The 21871-nt window shown below is 32.3% G+C and overlaps 1 protein-coding gene across 1 annotated transcript in view; it reads right to left on the bottom strand.

The window, feature by feature from the left end:
• Positions 1 to 10333: 10333 nt before the first annotated feature.
• Positions 10334 to 21871, bottom strand: part of LOC139511889 (homeobox protein Hox-B7-B-like) — a 33920-nt gene continuing 22382 nt past the window's right edge. The window contains exon 2 of the mRNA XM_071299033.1: positions 10334 to 14288. Coding sequence (XP_071155134.1) covers positions 13999 to 14288 — 290 coding nt within the window. The 3' untranslated portion in view covers positions 10334 to 13998. The remainder of the gene's footprint in view (positions 14289 to 21871) is intronic.

Below are 21871 nucleotides of genomic sequence, written 5' to 3' on the forward strand. Positions count from 1 at the left end.
TCATGAACCACCTATGAAATTATACTACCCCCCTACGGATTAATAGGGGTCACCGCGTCACTTTTAGCCAACCGAAACAAACATTTACCCGCGGTGCGATAATGATCATTTACCAGTCAACACAGATATTGTGAGTTCGAATCCCACACATGGCACATGGTAGGTGCACTGACACCAATCTTAATAAACTACGATTGTCAGTTGTCCATAAACATATAGTCCCAGCATATGTATCCGTAGCAATGAAATGTGTGGACGATGATCTGTCTACTCAAGGTCCTTTGAATGCAAAAAAAAGTAAAAAATTCTCACCCTCAATCACCATCATTCCAGCTACAACCAAAATAACCTGTACGTTATCAATGATGATGTATTCTGAACTTACACCTACATTATTGCCTCAGGCCTGTAAACTTAGTGCGATCATTTAAAAAGAGAATAACACAATTGTCTCAATTTCTTTCCTTCTACTTTTGTCGGTCGTTAGTAATTTTCTGTATAATGCCTGATGTTTGTTGATGTTGCCATTGCTTCTGCCTCTACAGTTCGCCTATGTGTTATTCTAGACATTCCTCCCTTTCGTCTACCTTCTTTGGTCCAGTGGAGTACAGTATTTGTAATATCCTTTTTCTCTCTCCGTAGGATCTGACCAATCAGTCTCCAGTATCTGATCATTATAGTGCTGGCTATATCTTCTTGTTGGCATCTGGTGAAAAGGTTCTACTTTAATATTTTCAGGCTTAAAGATTTGAAAACGTCTTGTGGTCTTTTTGATATGGAATACAGATAGTATGTTTGGTCGTGATCTTTCACCCTCCACAATTCTAATCCATACACAATATCGTCACGAGTGACTTAAATAGTTTCACTAAATGTATTTCTGTTACCAAGACAACTCTTGTTAAGGATGTACACCTCTGAGGGGCCAAAAATGTCTAGAATTAAACTTTTTTTCTTAACCTGATTTTAGGGTTAACATGACTGTAAAAAATAATTAGTGAAAAACAAATCATGTGATGGTGCACTTCCTTTTTTGCTACGGCCCTTTCAAATACCAAATTTTAATGATATTCCCATCTTTCATCAATGTTTACCTATTTTCGGGCTATTATCGTGAAAATAATCACAGTTCCACAATTATTTTTTTTTATAATTTCAATAAAGATGAAGTGAATCGATCTGAATAAATTTAACTTTAAAAAACTATAGGTAGGTGTTAATCTAAGAAAGTTTAATCATATTGTGATGCTTTTTTTTGTGTCAAATTAACTATGCTGCAAATTTTGTAAATTTGTGATTTTTCTCAGTTTTAGGAACAAACTGCAAATTATTTCAACATTTTTTTTATAAATGATTGAAAAAATACATATATAAGAAATTTGAAAAGACAAAAATGGTATGGGATGTACATGACTCTTGTAAAATCATTTTTTGTACCCTCACCCATTGTCTCAAAATTTTAGCTCATAAGACTGACTTGATTGGTCGTAAATTTTGAAAACTGGATTACTCAAAACCTATTCATTGTAAATACTAAATTTTTCACAGAGTTATGTTTGATTATAATGTTTTTAGAAGTCATTGATATTTTCCACTTGTATCACATGTTTTGGAAATAATTCCAAAACGAGATTTCAACGAGGCTCAAACGGCAGAAGAATACATCCTAAAGGAAATGGCGAACGACACTCGGGGAAAATCGAAACTCATGAGTCAACAGAAGCGGACAATGCCATGACAAAATATGAAGAACGACGAAAAGTTAAAAAAAAAAATGCCACAAATAACTACAAAGAAATCTAAAGACTGCGCCAAATAAAATATCATTGATACATCCAATACAAATCTTTTGGAAAAAGTAAAATCCCAAAACTACTAAAATAACTCCAAGGAAAATTCAAAAATGAAAGTCCCTAATCAAATGGCAAACTCAAAAGCTGAAACACATCAAATGAATAGATAACAACTTTATATGCCTGACTTTGTTCTTATGTAGAAAAGGTAGATTAAACCTGTTTTTATAGCTAGCGAAACCTCTTTTATATGACAGTCGCATCAAACTCCCCAGCAACAGTAGTGTACCAAGTTCAATCTCATAAATAGATTAAGACGGAAAATCAGAGTAACAAATCAAAAATTAAGGGAATCACAGGAACTTCAAAAGAAGCAAGACAGGTTACGTCTATATGGTATGCGTCTTGTTTTTAACATGCAACACTCACCATGCAAATCCACACACTTCCAAACGTCACAGTTGGGTATATGACTCAATATGAAACTCCCAGATAAAACGACTATTATGATAAAAAAAAAAAAAACCTTATCATCGCAAAAAATGGCGCCATTGAGTTGAGACAAAGGTATGTCTTGTTGATCAATAAATGCGTCATGGTAAATTTAAAATTTATGTTGTGTCAGTTTCAGTTGTTTTTCTTTTTACTTTGTTAGAGCAGTTTTTGTGCAAGTACAGCACACCGTCGGTAATGGAGTGCATATAGTTTGAACGAGCGTAACGAATCAACTGAGATACTACCACACACAATGGGGCCGGTTGTTACTGCAGAAAATTGGGGAGTTGACAATCGGAAAATAAAAGAAATAATCACGTTTTTTAACAGACTTTAGTATATATGTAAAATCGAAGATGAGATCAAGATATGAAACAGACCTTCGAGTATCGCAGTATCCTTCATCTCAAATTCACTGGAATAGTTGACATGCAAGCACTCACTGATATGTGGGTTATTGAGTCATCTTATATCTGCATGTGAAACTAAAGAACTTTGCGAGATGTTTTCATTTTTTCTTTTAGAAAGATTAAACACATGATTGACTAAAAAAACATTTTCTTTGAAAATATTCAAACAATTAAGACATAACTTTGATGATATAAGCAAATCATGAAAACAATATTTTCCATTGTACAAGGTTAGAAAATCTAACAAAATAGGTCGACATGAATGAATACAAACTAAATCTGGAACAATACATCAATAATATTGTTTATGTTCTTCATAATGAGCAACGCTATCTATTGAGCTTAAAACAATTGTATCGCGAAACAACAAGTGGAAACAATATTGCATTCTTCTGTACAGTTTACTTGTTGTTTGCCAAAAAGCACTTTTTCTATGTCAAATTTACAAACTGTTGTCATCATGCTCTTATTCTTAATGTCTTGCTTGATCATTTGTTTGTAATTGCCTTTCTTCCTTTATAGCCTATTAATTAAAAAAAAACACTTTGAAAGTTACTTCTTGCCAATTGTCTGTTATTTATGGTCAAGTTTTTATATCTATACTATTAAACGAGAAGACCTCATTTTGTGTGTCGCTTCTCCTCCTTCCACAATAAATTAATCATCATGCCTCTGTGTCCTATAGGTAACATGTATAGTCGCATTTATCATCCATTCTTATGATCATTCAGTTTGGGTTATTTTGGGATAAAATATACTTTAATTCCTATACAGAGAATTTCAGGAGAGGTATCAAAAGTCAAAGGTACTTAGGGACTTGGCACATTTTTTTGCCCTCCCCCTATTTTCCAAATACCGATTTTTATACCTTCTGTTTTTCTGTACTCTATGAACATGCATATCTATACTATTAAAACAGAAGGTATAAAAATCGGTATTTGGAAAATAGGGGGAGGGCAAAAAAATGTGCCCAGTCCCTAAGTACCTTTGACTTTTGATACCTCCCCTGAAATTCTCCAGTCAATATATTTTTTTTTAAAGTTTACATACGCTCTATTTCCCCGCGATTTCGCGGGTGTGTTCTAGTAATTCTTTAAAAGCACAAGACGGTTTAATTTCAATACATTGAAAATCCTCCTGTATTGAAACTTTAATTTAAGTCTTATAGTTAACGCATCTTGAACTCTTTGAGATCTTTGATCCATATTTTTTAATTTATTTTCTCGATAACTCTGTTCGAAAGAATATTAAACTGTGCAATATGACTTTTATGAATGTATCGTTGAATTATACTAACGGACAAGAAATATACACTCCCAAAGCACGTTTCGTCTACAAAAGACTCATCAGTGACGCTCGAATCCAAAAAAGTTTAAACGGCCAAATAAAGTACGAAGTTGAAAGCATTGAGGACCAAAATTCCTAAAGTAGATCGGACCTTTCAAATATGTATATAGTTTTCAAAATCATTTGAATATTTTTAATCGATTTGGTCAAAACAAACATTTTCGGCAACTTACTGATTATGATTTTGTGAGCACGTAGTTTGATGAAGCCCTGGCCGTACGATTTTTTTGTCGTGAAAGATCTATAAAATAGTTGTCGTGCATAAATGTCAAAAAAATATTTCGAGTGGTCACATCAGCTACGACATGTCCACGATGGCTCCACGATGGGTACAAGACAGAAAAAAAGAATTGTAATTGTTCTGTCGTGGTTTTGTCGCAAGTCGGTCGTGTGACAGTCGTGCGATAATCGTACGACAATCGTGAGTTGTTTGGGGCTATTTTTTTTGGTTTTCATGTCATGGAATGCGCGTGTTACTATCGTGTCACTGTTGTGTCACTGTCGTTCCACTGTCGTACGACTGTTGTGCCACTGTGATGCGACTTTCAGAGAAAGCTCTTGAAACATGCCAGGCTCCATCTGTATGAATCCAACGAAATCACTGGCAGATTCCCGCTCCAACTCTTGCATCAGTGTACTATACTGTTCAAACATCAGGCGCCGTTCGATCCATGGCTTGCCAACCAACGTCGGGCGTTTTGCTGGTTCCTTTACTGTTCACGGGCCCGAATCAACGCTTAAAGAACCATATGTTGCCCTTGTTGGAGTCTTGGAAGGCGCCTCTTCAGCAGGGCCAAGCATAATCGTTCTGATGGAATAGCCATCCTCTTTAAACGGTAGACGGTATGTTTTTCCAAACATTCATTCTCGCCGAATTGTATTCTTCTAAATAACCCGAAAATATGTTGGTCGACGAACGTAACACTGTCGTACGACAGACAATCAATGTTGTGCGAGCATCGTACGAGATTTGGTATTCGTGAGACAATCGTGCGACTGTATCACGAGTGCCTTGCGACAGTCCTGAGATTGTCGTACGACAGTCGTGCGACAATTGTTTGATTAAAACGGTTTATGTTGATACTCACGACAATGTGATTATCGCACGATAGTCACACGACGGTTGTTAGACACTTCCACGACAGCCATAAGACAGTGACACGACAAAAAATCGTAGAGCAAAAAAGGTACATGTCCAATTTTCGTCCCACGACACACGACAGCGCCACGATGCTAAAAATATCGTGCTACTGTCGTGCGATTGTCGTACGACGACCACAGATGACCGTCGATTTGACCAAATTTCATGTCGTGGCGCTGCATAGATTTGTTGTGGGTTCGTTGTGACCAGGGCTTTAGGGACGTATATTAAAGCTGTATCACAGCTCAATTTCTTATATTTATATCTGTTGACCTCAACCCCTAACCTAGTCACGTAAGGTAGAACTAAGCCAACTGTCTTATTAAATATACTGTGGATTTATTTATTTCCGCCTGTAAAATTTTGTTGATTGAAGAAAAGTTGTACTTTCGTGACATATTTAATTTCGTGGTTAACCAGCATATCTCATACTAGTACTTCCTTCAACACTGAAATTCGTGGAACACCTATACCAACGAATTCCACGAAAAGTGGTATTAAACAAATAATAAATAATGTAACCACATTATAAGATATGAGTGAAAACAAACCCGGAAACCAAAGTTTTCTAATATCCTAAATTTCCGTAGATTATGTCAATATTGATTCCCTCTTCCAGGAAAAATAAGGTTAATGGTTTAAGATATCTCTTCCAAAAACCAAATTTTAATTGAATTCATCGACGTTGCCCTGGAAAATATTGACCCTGGGATATTGAAATTTTCCCCTTAAAGAGTGACAATCATCCAAGTAAATTCCTGATTCAAATGATAAAGTAATATATTAACTTCCAGTTAGCATAATAAAAGCCAAGACTAAACTTATTGCCACTAGATATTACCAATATATGTTCGGCGTTTTAACTTCCTCCGTACTAAAAATTACAAAAATACCAGTCGTATAATACAGCACGTAAAAATGTTCGTTTCGTCTACGCAATACTTTTTTGAAATGATTAAATCAGTAGATGAGGAACACTGCAAAGTACGTGTATAAAAAAGTGTTTGTCTTGCTTATTGTTTGTCATTTTAATTAAGTGTTATAGTGTTCTTTTATTTGTCTATGTAACTTGTGTACCTTAACTGTAAAGTTCATTTTTGGTAACTTCATTTAGGCGACGATCGGTACTCATTAATTCCGCCAATAAGTTGCGTTGTGGTATTTTTTTTTTTTTTTCTACTGTTTCATTTCTGATCATATGTTTTATCTATTTGCAATTTTGTTTTTCTTTGCTGACATATTGTTTTGTTTTACGGTGTTTAAAAATCATAATACAATGTTGCCTGCTTTACCCCTATATTCAACATTTTACCTGTTATGTTTGTTTGGTTTTTCTCAACTGTTCCTGCCACTATAATGGAATTGTATGCGACTGTCATGCAAGTGAAACGTCTACTTAGCTATAAAACAGGTTTACTCAACCATCTTTACATAAGAAATATGACAGGGTTTTTTCCCGTTCGTTTGATGTGATAGAACTTTTTATTTTGCCATTAAATAACAAAATAAATTAAATAACTTTCCGATTTAAATTGTCCATGGGGTTTTGGTATTTTGATAGTTTACTTTTGCTACGGCCATCTATACACGTGAGTAAAAAGATCTGAGAGTTTAGCGGGATTAACACACTTTAAAAACAGTTGCAAATGATTTAGATAATGTGACCATTTCATCAGGCGTGTGGTATCATCCGCAACAAAACTTGCTTCAGAAATATCAAAGACATCAGGCTTATAAGTAAGTATGCCATAATTACGTTTCGAATTATTTATGCTAAAAAGAACTTTTAATTTGTATTTAAATTCAGTGTATACCGACTCTGTAATGTCAATATCTACTTTTTGTTATGTTAATTATCATATAAGAAGCCAATATGGATAAAATTGCCACTATGTATTTCAATTGTATGCACTGACCGTTTAACGTTGTATCCATATTACAAACAAATTAACCATAAAATATACCAACCTAAGAAGTATGCCCTTCTACACCAGACTCGAATGTAGCGCTCGAGTATCTATAACTTATCATGTCAGTACAGGACTGACTACAAGGCTGGTTATACCATTGTCTACGAACCGTTTATCAGAATGCTTACAATTCCCCTTAGTTTGCACTGTGTTAGTCTATGTAAGATTGTTGTGTTAGTTCAAAATATAACAGAGCATTAACATATTACCGCCATTCGCCACATACAAAATATCATTAATTTTAGACAACTTGCAAAAAAGAGCATATGATGATACGTTTATGTATATTGTATATAAGTAAGTGCCATTATGTACCTTTCTTGATATCAGTGCTGAATGAATTTGTTTCGTACTGTACCAGGTGAGATAACTTATCAAAGATACAAGGTTTACAATTTTGAAGGTCTAATCCTAGGTTTGTCTACAAAATACTCATCAATGACGCTTGAATAAAAATAATCAAAGGCTAAACAAATTATGAAGTTGAAGAGCATTGAATCGTACAGGCATGAAAAAAAACCCATGTGCCTTCAGAAATTTATATCTATATATATTCAACATTTCGTTTTGCAGGTAGTCATTTTTTGTGAATGCTCATACATATATGTTATTTTATTATTAATTCATAAATCTTATTTTTTAGGTGTTCTATTTATAACCTTACTGTAGATGTTTCGTCAATATTGATGATTTTTTACAAATACCACACAGTCGATACCATTTAACGTGTTCGTGCTATAGTACAACTTGTATTCTTTTTTGAACAAATAGTGTATATATTTTCACGCGAAATATTTTTCCAGGTTCCGGAAAGTTTTTCTTTCTGTATATTGAAAAGTGTGCAGTTTCCCCCATTTAAATGCATATCTACCACCAAACTTATGTAAATATCTGAAAAATCAAAAAAATAAATGACAATACGTATTGCTTTAATTGGCAGTTTTATCGAAATGATATGAAATAAAAAGACCAAATCAAGCAATATGCCGTCTGACAAAAACGAAACGAAATTTTATTTTGAAGTCCAAATGTGGGATGTCCTTCATCGGAAACAGTCAATGGAAAATGTACGAAGGCCAAAAATATGTCCGTACCGGAACAGAGGAAGAGCGATGCGACCTACAAAGATAAATCATGTCAAACCCGGAGAACTTACTTCTAAGCTGATATTACCATCGGGTTAAAATACTCCACCAGCAGTTGTGATGCTACAGTGTTACAAAGAATGAAAATGATCCTTTAAATATTTATCAATTATGGACTTTTGACGAGATTAATATGCTATAATGTATATATGGACCAGTTCAGATTATACTGACTGAGCACCAATCCTTCTAATTTAAGACAAAATGTAACTTTAAAGTATCCTCAAGATGAGATGTTAAGCTTGCTATAAAACCAGGTTTAATCCGCCATTTTCTTCTAAAGAAAATGCCAGTACCAAGTCAGGTATAAGAAAGTTGTAATCCATTTGTTTGATGTGTTTGGGCTTTTAATTTTGCCATTTGATTACAGAAAGTCCGTTCTTAATTTTCCTCTGAGTTCGGTATTTTTGTTATTTTACTTTTCTAGTGAATACAATAAAACAAATTGAGCTATAAGGTTGGTTGGTATCACAGTGGAGGGAATACAAATAAATACGAATGAAAAATCATGATCTAAATAGTTTTCTGTAGAGATTCGTAAGTTATCGAACTATTTTTATCTGAAAGAGGCAATCTGGACCATATGTATTCCGTTCTGATTTGTTTGTGTATAGATGTTATATTTAACATTGCCATAACAGCAGTATACTACTGTTGCTTTAATTTAGTTATACCCATTTTATCTTATTTTCAACGTTAATGTGTTTTTCTTATTTTTTCACTTTTCAAGATTGTGGGATTAATTGGATTAATACTCTATTTTGTATCTCACTTGACTGCATCTTGAGTATGTTTGCTTTGTAGAAAACACAGTAAATGCCATGAAGCCCTATAATATTATGTAAGTTGTGTCTCGTGTACAAAACCCAACACTTTCTCACTTTTATATGTCGTAAAATACGACTTATGTTTTTTTCTCTCGTGTTCTCTGTTCGATAAATGCACTGATCATGATAACAAAAACAAGTATAATATTCGTTTGCATTATTTCTAAGTTGTCTATATCTTTATCTAAACATTTCGTTCTATATCATAGTATTTTAGTATTTTAGCCCTAATATTCTAACTAACTAGTACATAAAAAATATGTATATTGTCCAATTTGTTTGAAAATGGAGTTTCAATCCGTTTTTCTTTTTACTTTTGTGTGATGGGCCCTTGTACTGGTACTTCTGTTGGAAATTACGCGTCTCAAATGGTTTTTTTCATTGTTATGAGTGCTGTTATTCACAAATGTGTCAATCTGTTTAAAATACAGATCATATGTTCGAGATTTAACAAAGCTCCGTTTTTCTTTATGTTCTTGTCATCAACCAATGACAGTTGAGCTTTCAAATTTGTGAAGGTGTGTATTAATCAGACTCAACTAGAGGATCCAAAGGTGTCTTAAAACCGATACGTTATAAGTTTTAAGAGTCTTTTAAACAAAGCTGGGACACGAGATATGTATTTTAATCACATTGAAAAAAAATGTTAAGATCTCTGAAGACAACCGCGAAATAAAATTGGTATGATAATGAATGCACTTGGGTCCTCAAGGTCTTCAACGTTGTACTTGTTTTGTCTAAGAGTCACTGATCAGTCTTATGAAGACGAAACGCGCGTTTGGCGTAAAAAATTATAAGCCTGGTACCTTTGATAACTATTTACACCACTGGGTCGATCCCACTGCTGGTGAACGTTTCGTCCCCGAGGGAATCACCAGTCCAGTAATCAGCACCTCGGTGTTGACATGAATAGCAATTATATGGTCATTTTATAAATTTACTGTTTGCAAAAGTATGGATTATTCGAAATACTAAGGATTTTCTTATCCCATGCATAGATTACCTTATCAGTATTTGGACAACGTTTTGGTATTTTGGGTCTTCAATGCTCTACAACTTTGTACTTGTTCTGGCTTTCTAACTATGTTGATCTGAGCGTCACTGATGAGTCGTATGAAGACGAAACGTGCGTCTGGCGTATTAAATTAAAAGCCTGATACCTTTGATAACTACTTGGACCAACACGTTCATTAATTTGACAAAAATGAATAAACACATATATTTTATATAAAAAATCAACAATAGTCATTTATTGCGTTTCTCGTTATGGTTTTCAAAAAAAGACTAACTTACAGTGATACATAAATATACAATTGTAGAACATGATGTTCATTTACCCCATCGTTTAATAAAAAGGTATTATCTCAAGAAAAACAAATATGACATATACATATATATATAGGATAATGCGAAATGAAAATAAACATACAATATTATGTCTATTGAAAGATAAGGAACAAGTGATAGCAAAAATTACCATAAGAAAATCATATTTTGTTGTTTCTTAGGGAACAACTGTACATTTTCTTTTGAATTAACATTTTCTAGTGTATGTCAAAGAAGAATATGGGATGAAATTAGTGCATTTGTAATTGCGCATGTTTTACTTTAAAAAAAAACAATTTGAGAATGTTGTTACTGTTTCCAGAAACTGATTTCGGAAAAGTACTCGAAAATTATCATTAAGTTAAATGATTTGGAAGTAGAATAAGTGTTTGGCACTAAATCAAAGGAAGAAATATTTTTCATTTTAGTTTTTTTTTGTAACTTCCAAATTCCAAAATTTTAAAAGAAGTTGCTCTCAACCATTATTTAAACAGAGATGTCTGCTTTCTGAAATGATTTTCTATAAATGGCTTTAATTATACAGTTTTACATAACAACCTAGGCTCTGACTAGCTTCTAAATATGTAGATAGCAACTATTGTAAAGTGTTGAGAAATACACAAATGTAAAATACACTAAGCATGAAGAGCATATGAGAAACTGTAATAACTGCTTACAAATAAATGTCGTAACAACTGAATGCGTTTTATAATATTTGAAAACATGTGACGTAGCAAAATTTGTTAAAGATATGTATTATACTAATTACAATTAGCAAAATCTGCGTTCAATCAATTCTCAAAGTATCAACATTTATGTTAATATTTGATATTTAAAACTTTATATAGGCTTAAAAAATGTTCCTACTAGGGTCTTTTTGGTCTTATTATTTTCTAACCTTTTTGTTGTTTTGCTAATTGATCGATTGCAAAGTGACAACGTATATTAGGTTTCTCTTCTTGTCGTTAGAATTCTGTTGATAAAATGGTGTACAGCTCAGGTGCTTGAATACTTGACAATCGTGTGTTCGAATACTTAAAATGAGTTTGCTCGAATGCTGTAAAAGTTGGATGCCCAAATGCTCTTCACACTCATAATGATCTGACAACTAACTACATGTATACCATCGAAAAACATAAAAACAATTAATTTTTACAAGGATAAAACATAATCAAAACTTGGAATTTGTTTCTTTTCTAATTCTAATATTCTCGTTGTGAAAGTATAAATACATAGTTTTAAAATTAAGGGATATCTGCCTATCTTATAAAGGTAAATAATAAAATATCATCTCGTTTCTAGGGAAATATTTGAAAAGAGTTGCATTGTTAATTACTTATTTTTCTGATATTTTTAAGATACAAAAAAATGAGTGAACATCAAAATTAGACATTCGAAATGTGTGTGGGAATTTGATCCGAGATATTATATGATTTAACGCACTACGAAAAATTTAGTCCAATTCTTTTAAAATAGGATGCAATGGTGTTGATTGGCTAACTGTAAAAAAATATTTGTCAATTAAAGAATATGTTAGTTGTAAGATAGTTTCTATTCAGATATTATCGTGAATACTTTTTACTTTTATAGATTAATGTATCACATGAAATGAAGCTGACTTATTGGATGTGTTGAGGGTTGTGAATTTTAGGTTTTAAGAATAAGAAATAATGGTAATGGGAAAAAAATAAGTGAAAAGGTTTACATCTTTTAGAAATAAAAATGATGACATTTTTTTTTCTAACTGAATATGTGACCGGTAGGGTTTGAATGCCTATAAATGAAACGACATCAGAGCAAAATAAAATACAGATGTTGAAAGGCAGTTTCAATCTACATTGTAGCACCTAAGAGTGATGAAAAAATACACATATATATAAAATCAAATGTAAAAACGCAAAATTAAAACCTGAGGAAAAATTCAGTCATCATGACTGGTGTGACAAATTAAATAAACTAAAAAGCTTCGATATAACTATTTATCAGGTATCTACATATTTTTTGTAAATGTTGCTGTGTCTGAAAACCTAACTGCAAGATGAAGCCATATGTATACGTTACCGCATAAAAATATTATTTTCAATTGTTAATCTTTTACAGCTCATCATTTCTCTTTGTAGAAAAACTGTTAATTGTAATAATACGACCTATAGAAAAATTCACAAGTATAGAGATTTACCGTTTCAGAAGTTGAAGTAGAGATCGTTCATGATTATACATTATTAATATTATTGATTTAAAATTTGTCATAATTTAGTTCAATACAACAACATATATCAATACTGCGAGGACCACACAAAATGGTAGTTTTTTTATCTAATACATTAGTGGTTATAACTTATTTTATTGGCTCACTCCAGTCAATTGTCACAGGATAATCTATCGCCATTCCATTCTTACTTTTGTTTTGAGTTTAAACAATAAATACTGTTATTTATTTATTTATAAAATAAGCTCCATGTATTTCAGAAGTTTCCCTGGAATTAACTGCTTAAATTTGTATTTTTATTTATTAGAAACGTATAAGAAAAAGATAAAATAACAAAAATACTAAACTCCGAGGAATATTCTAAACGGAAAAATCCTAACCAAATGGCAAAATCAAAAGATCAAAACTATCAAGAGAGTCGATAAGAACTTGCTCTTTGCATATTGCAGTTAGGTTTACAGAATTAGCAGCATAAATGTTTAAAACAAATTAAGTACTTTATTCTAATTCAGCTACATCAAACAGCTAAATCATGGTTATCATTCCCTCTTTACTCGTCTTCTATGGAAATTAATTTGAGTCCTTTAAATTATGAATTTAAATTATACATTTTATGAAATGAAAACATATATATCAAAGCCGTGGAAAAGGGACAATGCAGTATTGTAACCTCTATCGCAGAAACTGCTTATATTTAATCTGAATTTTCCTTCCAACTTTCTGATTTTTGTTCGAAAAGTAATTATACTAATACAAAACATGTAAATGTATTTTTTCTCCTATATTGCACTATAATTTACGGCAAGAAAATTCAGTCGTATCAAATTATGTTTCGAACTTTGAATTCGGATTTATATAAAGCAAACATGAAATTTTCACATGTAAAGTACATTATTTTGAGCAGTATATTTTTATATATAAATTCAACAAGTTAATGTACATACATGAAAATATACACATAATAGCACTATAAACATTTATGACGATGAACATTTGCGACGATAGCGATGATAAATGAAAAGATTTGTAAAAGTAAATGATATCTCCACTGTACTTGCATCCGCCATTTTAAATGGCAGGCCACTTGGAAACGCTTTCGTATTCACGTAAATTCTCGTTAATAGGTAGTCCATTCTCGTTTATTAGGGCAGTACCAAATGTCGGGCTCCAGTATCCGTCATCCTATAATGTGAAATAATAATTCTAATTTTTCTACTGATAAACGTATAATTTAAGTAAAAGTTCTCGTTTCAGTCTTCTTGTGTAGGAAATACCGGATGTTCGGGAATGAGCTCTTCAGTCCGTGGAGGTAGGAACCTAAGAACACATAATTTCTCAGCTTGATGCATCGCCTGAAGACACAGGTGATACCGGTTTAGCATTTTTTTCTGGAGATTTATTCTGATCGTTTATTTCTTTTATTGCTTGTAGTTCTTTCTTTTCTTTCATTCTTCTATTTTGAAACCAAATTTTAATTTGTCTTTCAGTCAAACACAACATATGAGAAAGTTCTATTCGTCTCCGTCTCGTGAGGTACCTATTGAATTTGAATTCTTTTTCTAGTTCTAATGTTTGAAACCTTGTATATGTTTGTCTGCCTCTTCTTCTCTGGTTTGAGTTTGGTCCTGAAATGAAAAAAATAAAATTTATGATAATAATTAACATTTATAGATAGTTCAAACATCAGCTATACTTCTGCGGTGTTTTTTGTTATTTTCACTCGAAAACGATTGTTTTACCTACTTAATTTAAAAGTATTAACAAATTTAATATATCTTAAAAATTATTTCAACTTTAAAGCATTCAATGGGAGGAAACTCCTGATTGAAATTTAATTTTTAAATTCAAATTTTAAAATAGTCATAGGATATTTGCGAATATATGTACGCCTACAGAAATCAAGGGAAAATCAAGAGATATCAATGTCCGAATCCAATTATTTCACAGCAGTATTTGTTTGTCCACTTAGGACACAATAAATTTCCAAAGTGTTGTTTTCAATAATTGATTATAAGTGTACGATGAACGTATTAAATAAAGATTTTAAAAGTTCGACTTGTCGCTATGTTATACGAACAAAAATACTACATGTCTTATTATAGGTTCATAGTTGTTTCCTAGAAAAAAATATGTCGACTTATGACAAAATTCAAATTCATAACAAGTTATTTCACTTTCTGACACTGAAGCACCGGTTTTCTTTTTAGCAGATCAATGATGAACAGTAGGTTTATTTTTTTTAGTGTTTTATGTGTTTTATTTACGTCTAGGCAGAGGTAAATTAGGAATAGAGAGATAACTCCGGTGTTCAATACATTTATATTCACTATATATTTCACACACAAAACGGAATACCTGCTTGAACCTATAATTGGTTTTTATGGCTGTATCGAATCAGTTCTGTTTCTTTTTAAGTTTATTACACAAAACAAAATAAAAACAGAAGAGTTTAAGTAACACAGAAATGTTCAAGATTGTCAGTCATATTTCTTTTTTTATTTATTATAATCTTGAAATTTTTTGTCAAAATGGCCCCTTAACTCCACATCTGGAGCTAGCAACGTTAAAAATAACGAGAAGAAAACAACAATGGTTTCCAAAGGTCGAAAGGTACGAAAATATTATTAATCTTTCTTTCTGATGGCCTCTAATTTTCAATACTTTTAAAAGTTCTAAAAATGCTTTTTAATTTTTCCACTATCAACAAATCAAAGATCAAAGGATCGAGAAATAATTATCTTGAATTATACCTTTATCTAAATCATTGATGGAATGTACGGTCATTCAAATGGAGAAAACAAAACTTTAAAATGAAATATTTTATTCCTTTTATTTTTATCATTGTTTTGAGTGTAAGTAAGTTTTAACTTTTTGTGTTTTTCAAAATAAATTTCGTGTCACCAATCAAATAGATTTCGTTAAAACAAAATAGAAAATTCCTCCCAAATTAAATATATATGGAATTTCCCAGGGTAAACATGGAGATCTTTTAGTTTTTCTATAATTTGATGTTCTGGGTACTGTTCTTACATATATTACATATATCATTGTTAAAATGTATTTTTTGAAAGCAAATTAGACACATTTTGAGGAATAAATTCTAAACCGTCGCACCTTATTAAGGCCGACTTGAAAGCAGGAGAAGAACAACATTTTTTCATTAGTTATGGTGTGGCCTATGTTAAATAATTTAATAAATCAATAACCCTATTTTAATAAAAACCTAGGTATAGTCTTGCCTTTCATGATACAAAGAAGAACATGCACCTTTTATTAGTAATAGTAAAGAGACGTAAATTGCACTCATGCAGTTTAAATGATTCCAAAGGATCTAACTGGTACCGACTACTCCAATCTCAAATAATTAAAAACGAACTTAAAAAGCAAAGAATCGGGTCAATAAAACAACATTTGTGCATTAAGTCAAAGAGTCAATTATATATAACAAAGGTCAAAAAGGCCCCACTTTACTTACCTAAAATGACACCTATCAAATTTCACATTTAGCTTTGAAGTTTTATCAATAGATTTAACTATGCAATTTTTAAAATTTAGTAATTTAGTCTTTCTCGACTAGAATTACATTGTGCAATCTTATACATGTATCATAACACTGTTTGATGTTTTTCTTGACATTTGTTGAATAGTACCATGTACTTACAAATGCATGTCACATGCATGCAAATAAAATACTTATTACGAAGGTTATAAATATAGCTTTCCACGCTTAAAGTATCCGTGCCTATAGAGCCTTGTATTTCATACAGATGTCTGTCTTTTTGTTGAAGACCGGAGGTCAACATCAAGATGTATTTTTTTTGTCTACATGAGGTATACCTCATACCTCCTTTTATTCACATTCCTTTACATAAGATACTCAAAATACTAAAATCTTTCTTGTCTTGTCATTGCATGGATTGCGTTTTTGTTTTTTAACCAATCGAGGTCTTTTTTATTCAACAGTCTCAAAATAAAATTTCAAAACTGAGGAAAAGCTGTGCCGGGGAAAGAGCAGACATGTGAAAACCCTGTTAGTGTCTTCCTCTTAGGCATAGGATATATTAAAATGAACTAAACCCTGTTGTTACTTCGAAAATCGAAACAAAAACAAGAAAGAGCTGATGGTTAAAACATTTGTAAGCTCAGTTATAAGGAAGCTTTTTGGTTTGGGTCATTGAATTAAAAGACAACGAGTCTGAAAAATGAACCAGACTTTTAAAATAAACATATATTTATCCCGATATCTATTACATTAAATATTTATTTAAAAAAATAAGGAGATGTGATATCATTGTAAATGAGACATCTATCCACCAGAGTCCATATTACGTGGATGTAAGCACCAATAGGTTATCGCACGACCTTCAACGATGAGCAAATACCATACCGTATATTTTAAGCTATACAGGTCTTTAGCACGCAAAAAATTGAAACAATTTAAATGAAAATCAACGGCTTGATTTATGACAAAACAATTAGAGCAGACAACAACCAAAACAATATAATATTTTTCTATCTAATTTATGCTAATACTGGCTCAGGTTGAAATACACTGCTTTATATCTAAGATAAATATGATTTTTATAAAAAGAAAAAAAAAAATTGCTAATGCTTACTTCAACGGTTCAAAATAGAATTTTTAAACAGGGAGGTCTTTGAATGGCAGGAAATCACATCGTATTTCTTGGGTGTCAAATTAATAATCATATCACATATTATTATGAAAAATATAATTTATGCTTCATCGGCATACTTGATGAATTATTTACTAAGGAAAAAACGAAAACACTTTACCCATATACATAAATCACTCCGCCGCTACTGTTTGTATTGTCCCGCGACATTGTTTATAAAAATCATATTCCATTTCTCCAATCTAAATTTGAAAAGGTGGAAAATTTGACATGTAAATGTGTGAGGTATACGTCCATTAGATGCCATAAATAACGTATGTGAACATTAGAACTATTTAGATAATGGCTGAAGCGATATTTTTACATTTTTATTCACTCTATAAATTACATTACGAAAGAAAACATTATTTCTTTTTTAAACATTAACAGGTGTAAGGGACTCTAGTGTGATGACGTCTTTTAAATACAGTGTTTTTTTTTATAATATGGACTATAGAACTCAATGACAATTTTTAAACATAGTTCTTTGAAATACAGACAAGATGGGCGAAAGTCTGAAACCTCCCACATACATTAAACATTGGTACAGACCGCAGTGAGACCACCACCCAGATTTGGGAGAAATTGTTACATATTTGGTACGTTAACTATCATTTAGAACAAATCCAGATTAAAAACTGGGGCGATATACATCACAAAAAAATCTAAATTAAACCCAAAACAAGTTAGAAGCCTTACTGTCGATTTATATTATTATGTTTTAGATTTTGGGGTTGGTGGCGTATTTGATAGGCCCTTTTAAAATTTCCAACTGTGTTAGAAAAAGGACGATTTAGAGGTTGACATACTGCATAGACATAAGTCTATTGTTGCAGAGCGTTTTTTATGTTTATTGTTTTTTACTTTTGTGTTGGTCGTTTGCTGTCGTATTGACGTATGAACTGTGTCTCCGTTTACTAGTATATCTAACAAATAAGAGTTATATAACCATCCAAAGACAGTTGAATAAATCAAAATTGAACGCATATTTTAGATAATTATTTCGACAGGAAACAAATGCATGTTTAATTCATACGCTAATTAAATATTCCATCTTAAAAGTCAAATTTGACCTAAATACACAATTTATAGGAGCACTCCATGACCTACGGTGACCTTCTATTTCTTGTGTGTGAAGAAAACATCTTTCACAACCTTCAAATTAAAGAAAAGCCACTCGACTAAATTATACTTCCATTATGAATCTTGTTTAATTTTTGCTTCCATCAAAAGCCCACTTTAGATAACATATGAAAAATCTTCTTGGGATGAAGCCACACAGCTTAAGCAGTCGGACCGCCCTTAGCTTCGATGCATCTGGTTGTTTGATACCACAGGCAAGTAGCAAACATTAACCTACAACGGCGTAGCTACTAATGGCCCATTTGAATGATTGGTGTACTCAGCTATTCACATTTTTATGTTACAAAATATGATAATGTTTTCACATGAGTGACTTGCTGCTTTTTTATGCTTATGATATCGTTTTATTTAGTTGAGTGAAAGATGTTATGATGGATTATTATCTAAGGTGAAATTGGTACATTTGCCAACACTAAATTTTTCACACGTGTTATATATTAACTCTTGTCAGGTGAAGATATTTTCTAACATATCATGATGTCGGTATCTCTATGTGTATTATATTTAAAATAGCGGAATTTTGAAAAATAAGATGTATTCCTATTTAACTGTTAACAAATATTCTTATTTCTTCAGTCTTTTTACTTTTAGATGCATACATACTATAATAGAAAAGAAAGGATATGGAGTACCTATCCATGAAACAAAATCAGTACACGCGCACCAAAAAATAAACCAACACTTTAACGCAATTGAACAGCGCTTTTATTGCTGTTCATCGTTAAAACGTCTTCAGCCTTAAGGTTTCTTGCACTCCTGGTTTTATTATTAACTATAAAAAAAATTTGGATGTTGTATGGTTACCAATGAGACACTCTTCACACGAGACTGCATTATAAAGAAATTAACAACTATGGATCACCGTACGGCTTTCAGCGATGAGCAAAGCGGATTAGCCCATTAGCATAGTTCGTGATAAAAGGCCCATGCATGACAAATGTAAAACAATTCAAACGAGAACCAGGTGCTCCGCAGGGCGCAGCTTTATACGACCCCAGTGGTCGAACCCTTAACAGTTGGGGCAAATTTGGTCACAATATTCAAGCTTGATACCGTCTGAATTTTGATTGTGATCAAATTTTTGACATAATATAGGTTTTTGCCACAAAATTAATGTGGTTCAAGATCTAACACATCTATTGCACAATAATGTGCAATTGAATATTTTTTATTGAAACTTTTCAAAATTTGAAATTTGAAAAATGTTGAAAAAAAAATAAAAATCCCTTAAAAAAATGGTAAACTGAGATCCCCCCCCCCCGATTTATTGCACCCCCCCCCCCTTGGAGCAATAACCCTTAAACTCAATCCCATGCTTTCCTTTGTAATATTGAACCTTGTACGATTTCAGAGAGATCCATACACTTAAACACAAGTTATTGTCATGATTGTTTGGAAACTAGAAACATGTTTCTTTTTGGCCCTTTTTTGGCCCTTAATTCCTACATATTTTGGGCAATTAACCTAAAACTAAATCCCAGCCTCCCCTTTGTTATATGGTACATTGTGGTACAATTTCAGAGAGATCCATGCAATTACACACAAGGTATTTTCTGGAAACTAGAAAAATGCTTGTTTTGGCCCCTTTTTGGCCCTTTATTCCTAAACTTCGGCCCCATAACCCCTTAAATGAATCCAAACCTTCTACTTGTGATTTTAAACATTACAGCATACTTTCAGAGCAATTGAAATACTGGTAAACAAGTTATTATCCTGAAACTAGAAAAATGCTTGTTTTGGGCCCCTTTTGGGCCCCTAATTCCTAAACGGTTCGGACCATCATCCCCAAAATAAACCCCAACCTTCCTTTCGTGGTATTGAACCTTCTGAAAAAATTTCATTAAGATCTATTCACTTAAACTAAAGTTATTATCCGGAAACCAAAGTGTCTTCGGACGACGACGACGCTGACGACGCTGACGACGTAGACGACGACATCATACCATTATACGAACCCAAAAATTTTTTGGGGTCGTATAAAAATAACGGCCTCACTTATCTATTTCTTCTATTTTGATTCTCAACACTCTAATGTAGCCGTATAACAAAATAACAAAAAGAAAAAGAAAATTATCGGATGCTTGAAAATGCTGATCAAGCACTCTCAGTTAGCATGCATCATCTATTAATGTCGCTTTGTTAGATAGCCATGTGACATTTTAAACTCAAAATTGTGCTTCTAACTAAATGAAGAAATGAACATTACACTGTTGGTGATGCAACTGACAACAAAAATGTGGAAAAACAAAAGATACATGAATTAACAAACAACTCTATGGCGAGTCGAAATGCATATAAACCGGAAGTGGTGTCAGCCAATCTAAATAAGGAATTATTTAAACTGTTCCGGGGCGTATAAATTTCGCAAGTCAGCAGTGATTTCATAAGACGGCTAGACTGATAGCATGAATGAAAGTATGTTCAATACTTGCACTTTATTTCGACAAGAATTTGTGATTTAATTTCTGATTAAATAATTGTGTGTCCTGGTGGAATGGTGTGGATTAAAAAATCTAAATCGGAAATACCGACTTACACATTCAGAAGCGCAGTGATATCTAGAAATAAATGTAAACATTTCACATGGTTTGTCAACACGGATCGTTTGGCTTTAATGACTCGTTAATTGCATCTAGTTTATGACAAAAGAACATGTTTTATTAATGAACTATCTTGCTTTAAGCGTAATTTTAACATCAATATTTCACCGATCATGGCTATATTTCATTTCCTCAATTTTTATACAATTCGCTCTTGGTGTTCTATGTATTAAGTGTCTACGACCTTATTACATAATACATGTAACAGTTGCGTGTAGTGTTTATCGTGACAAAGATAATTTCTCATGTAAATGTGCAAAGTGTTGAAACTATAAGTGTGAAATGTGAACGTTAACAAATTTGTTTGGTGTGTTTAAATGCTTTTGTTCATGTATTTGTTATGATAAATGTTGCAACATTTTAGTCTCAACAACAATATCGTGTTTCTTCTCGTGCCTACAGATGTAAAAGACACAAAATAAATTTCCTCTGTCTTTTTAGTAGTTTTTGTTTATAATTTATGTTATTCGTGTATAAATAAAAATAATGTCTGTTGTATCTTTGAGCATTTGGCTTTAACCGATATCACATGTGTGTTGCAGTTTTGTTTCCATTTGGATAACGTATTGATTGATTGATTGATCGTTTGATTAATTTCATGATTGTTGTTTGCAAAATGTTCAGAAGCAACTTTGGTATGTGTTGCATATGTTCATGTCAATATCTTGTTTTGGAAAATTACATATCATCTTTAAATTAAAGTAAAAAAAAACCGAACTACAATGAAAATCCAAATCGGCACGTCATGGTACAGGCATTTCCTTATATTGAATATGGTGAATTAAACCTGGT

The sequence above is a fragment of the Mytilus edulis genome, chromosome 2 (assembly GCF_963676685.1).
Source record: "Mytilus edulis chromosome 2, xbMytEdul2.2, whole genome shotgun sequence".
Taxonomy (NCBI): domain Eukaryota; kingdom Metazoa; phylum Mollusca; class Bivalvia; order Mytilida; family Mytilidae; genus Mytilus; species Mytilus edulis.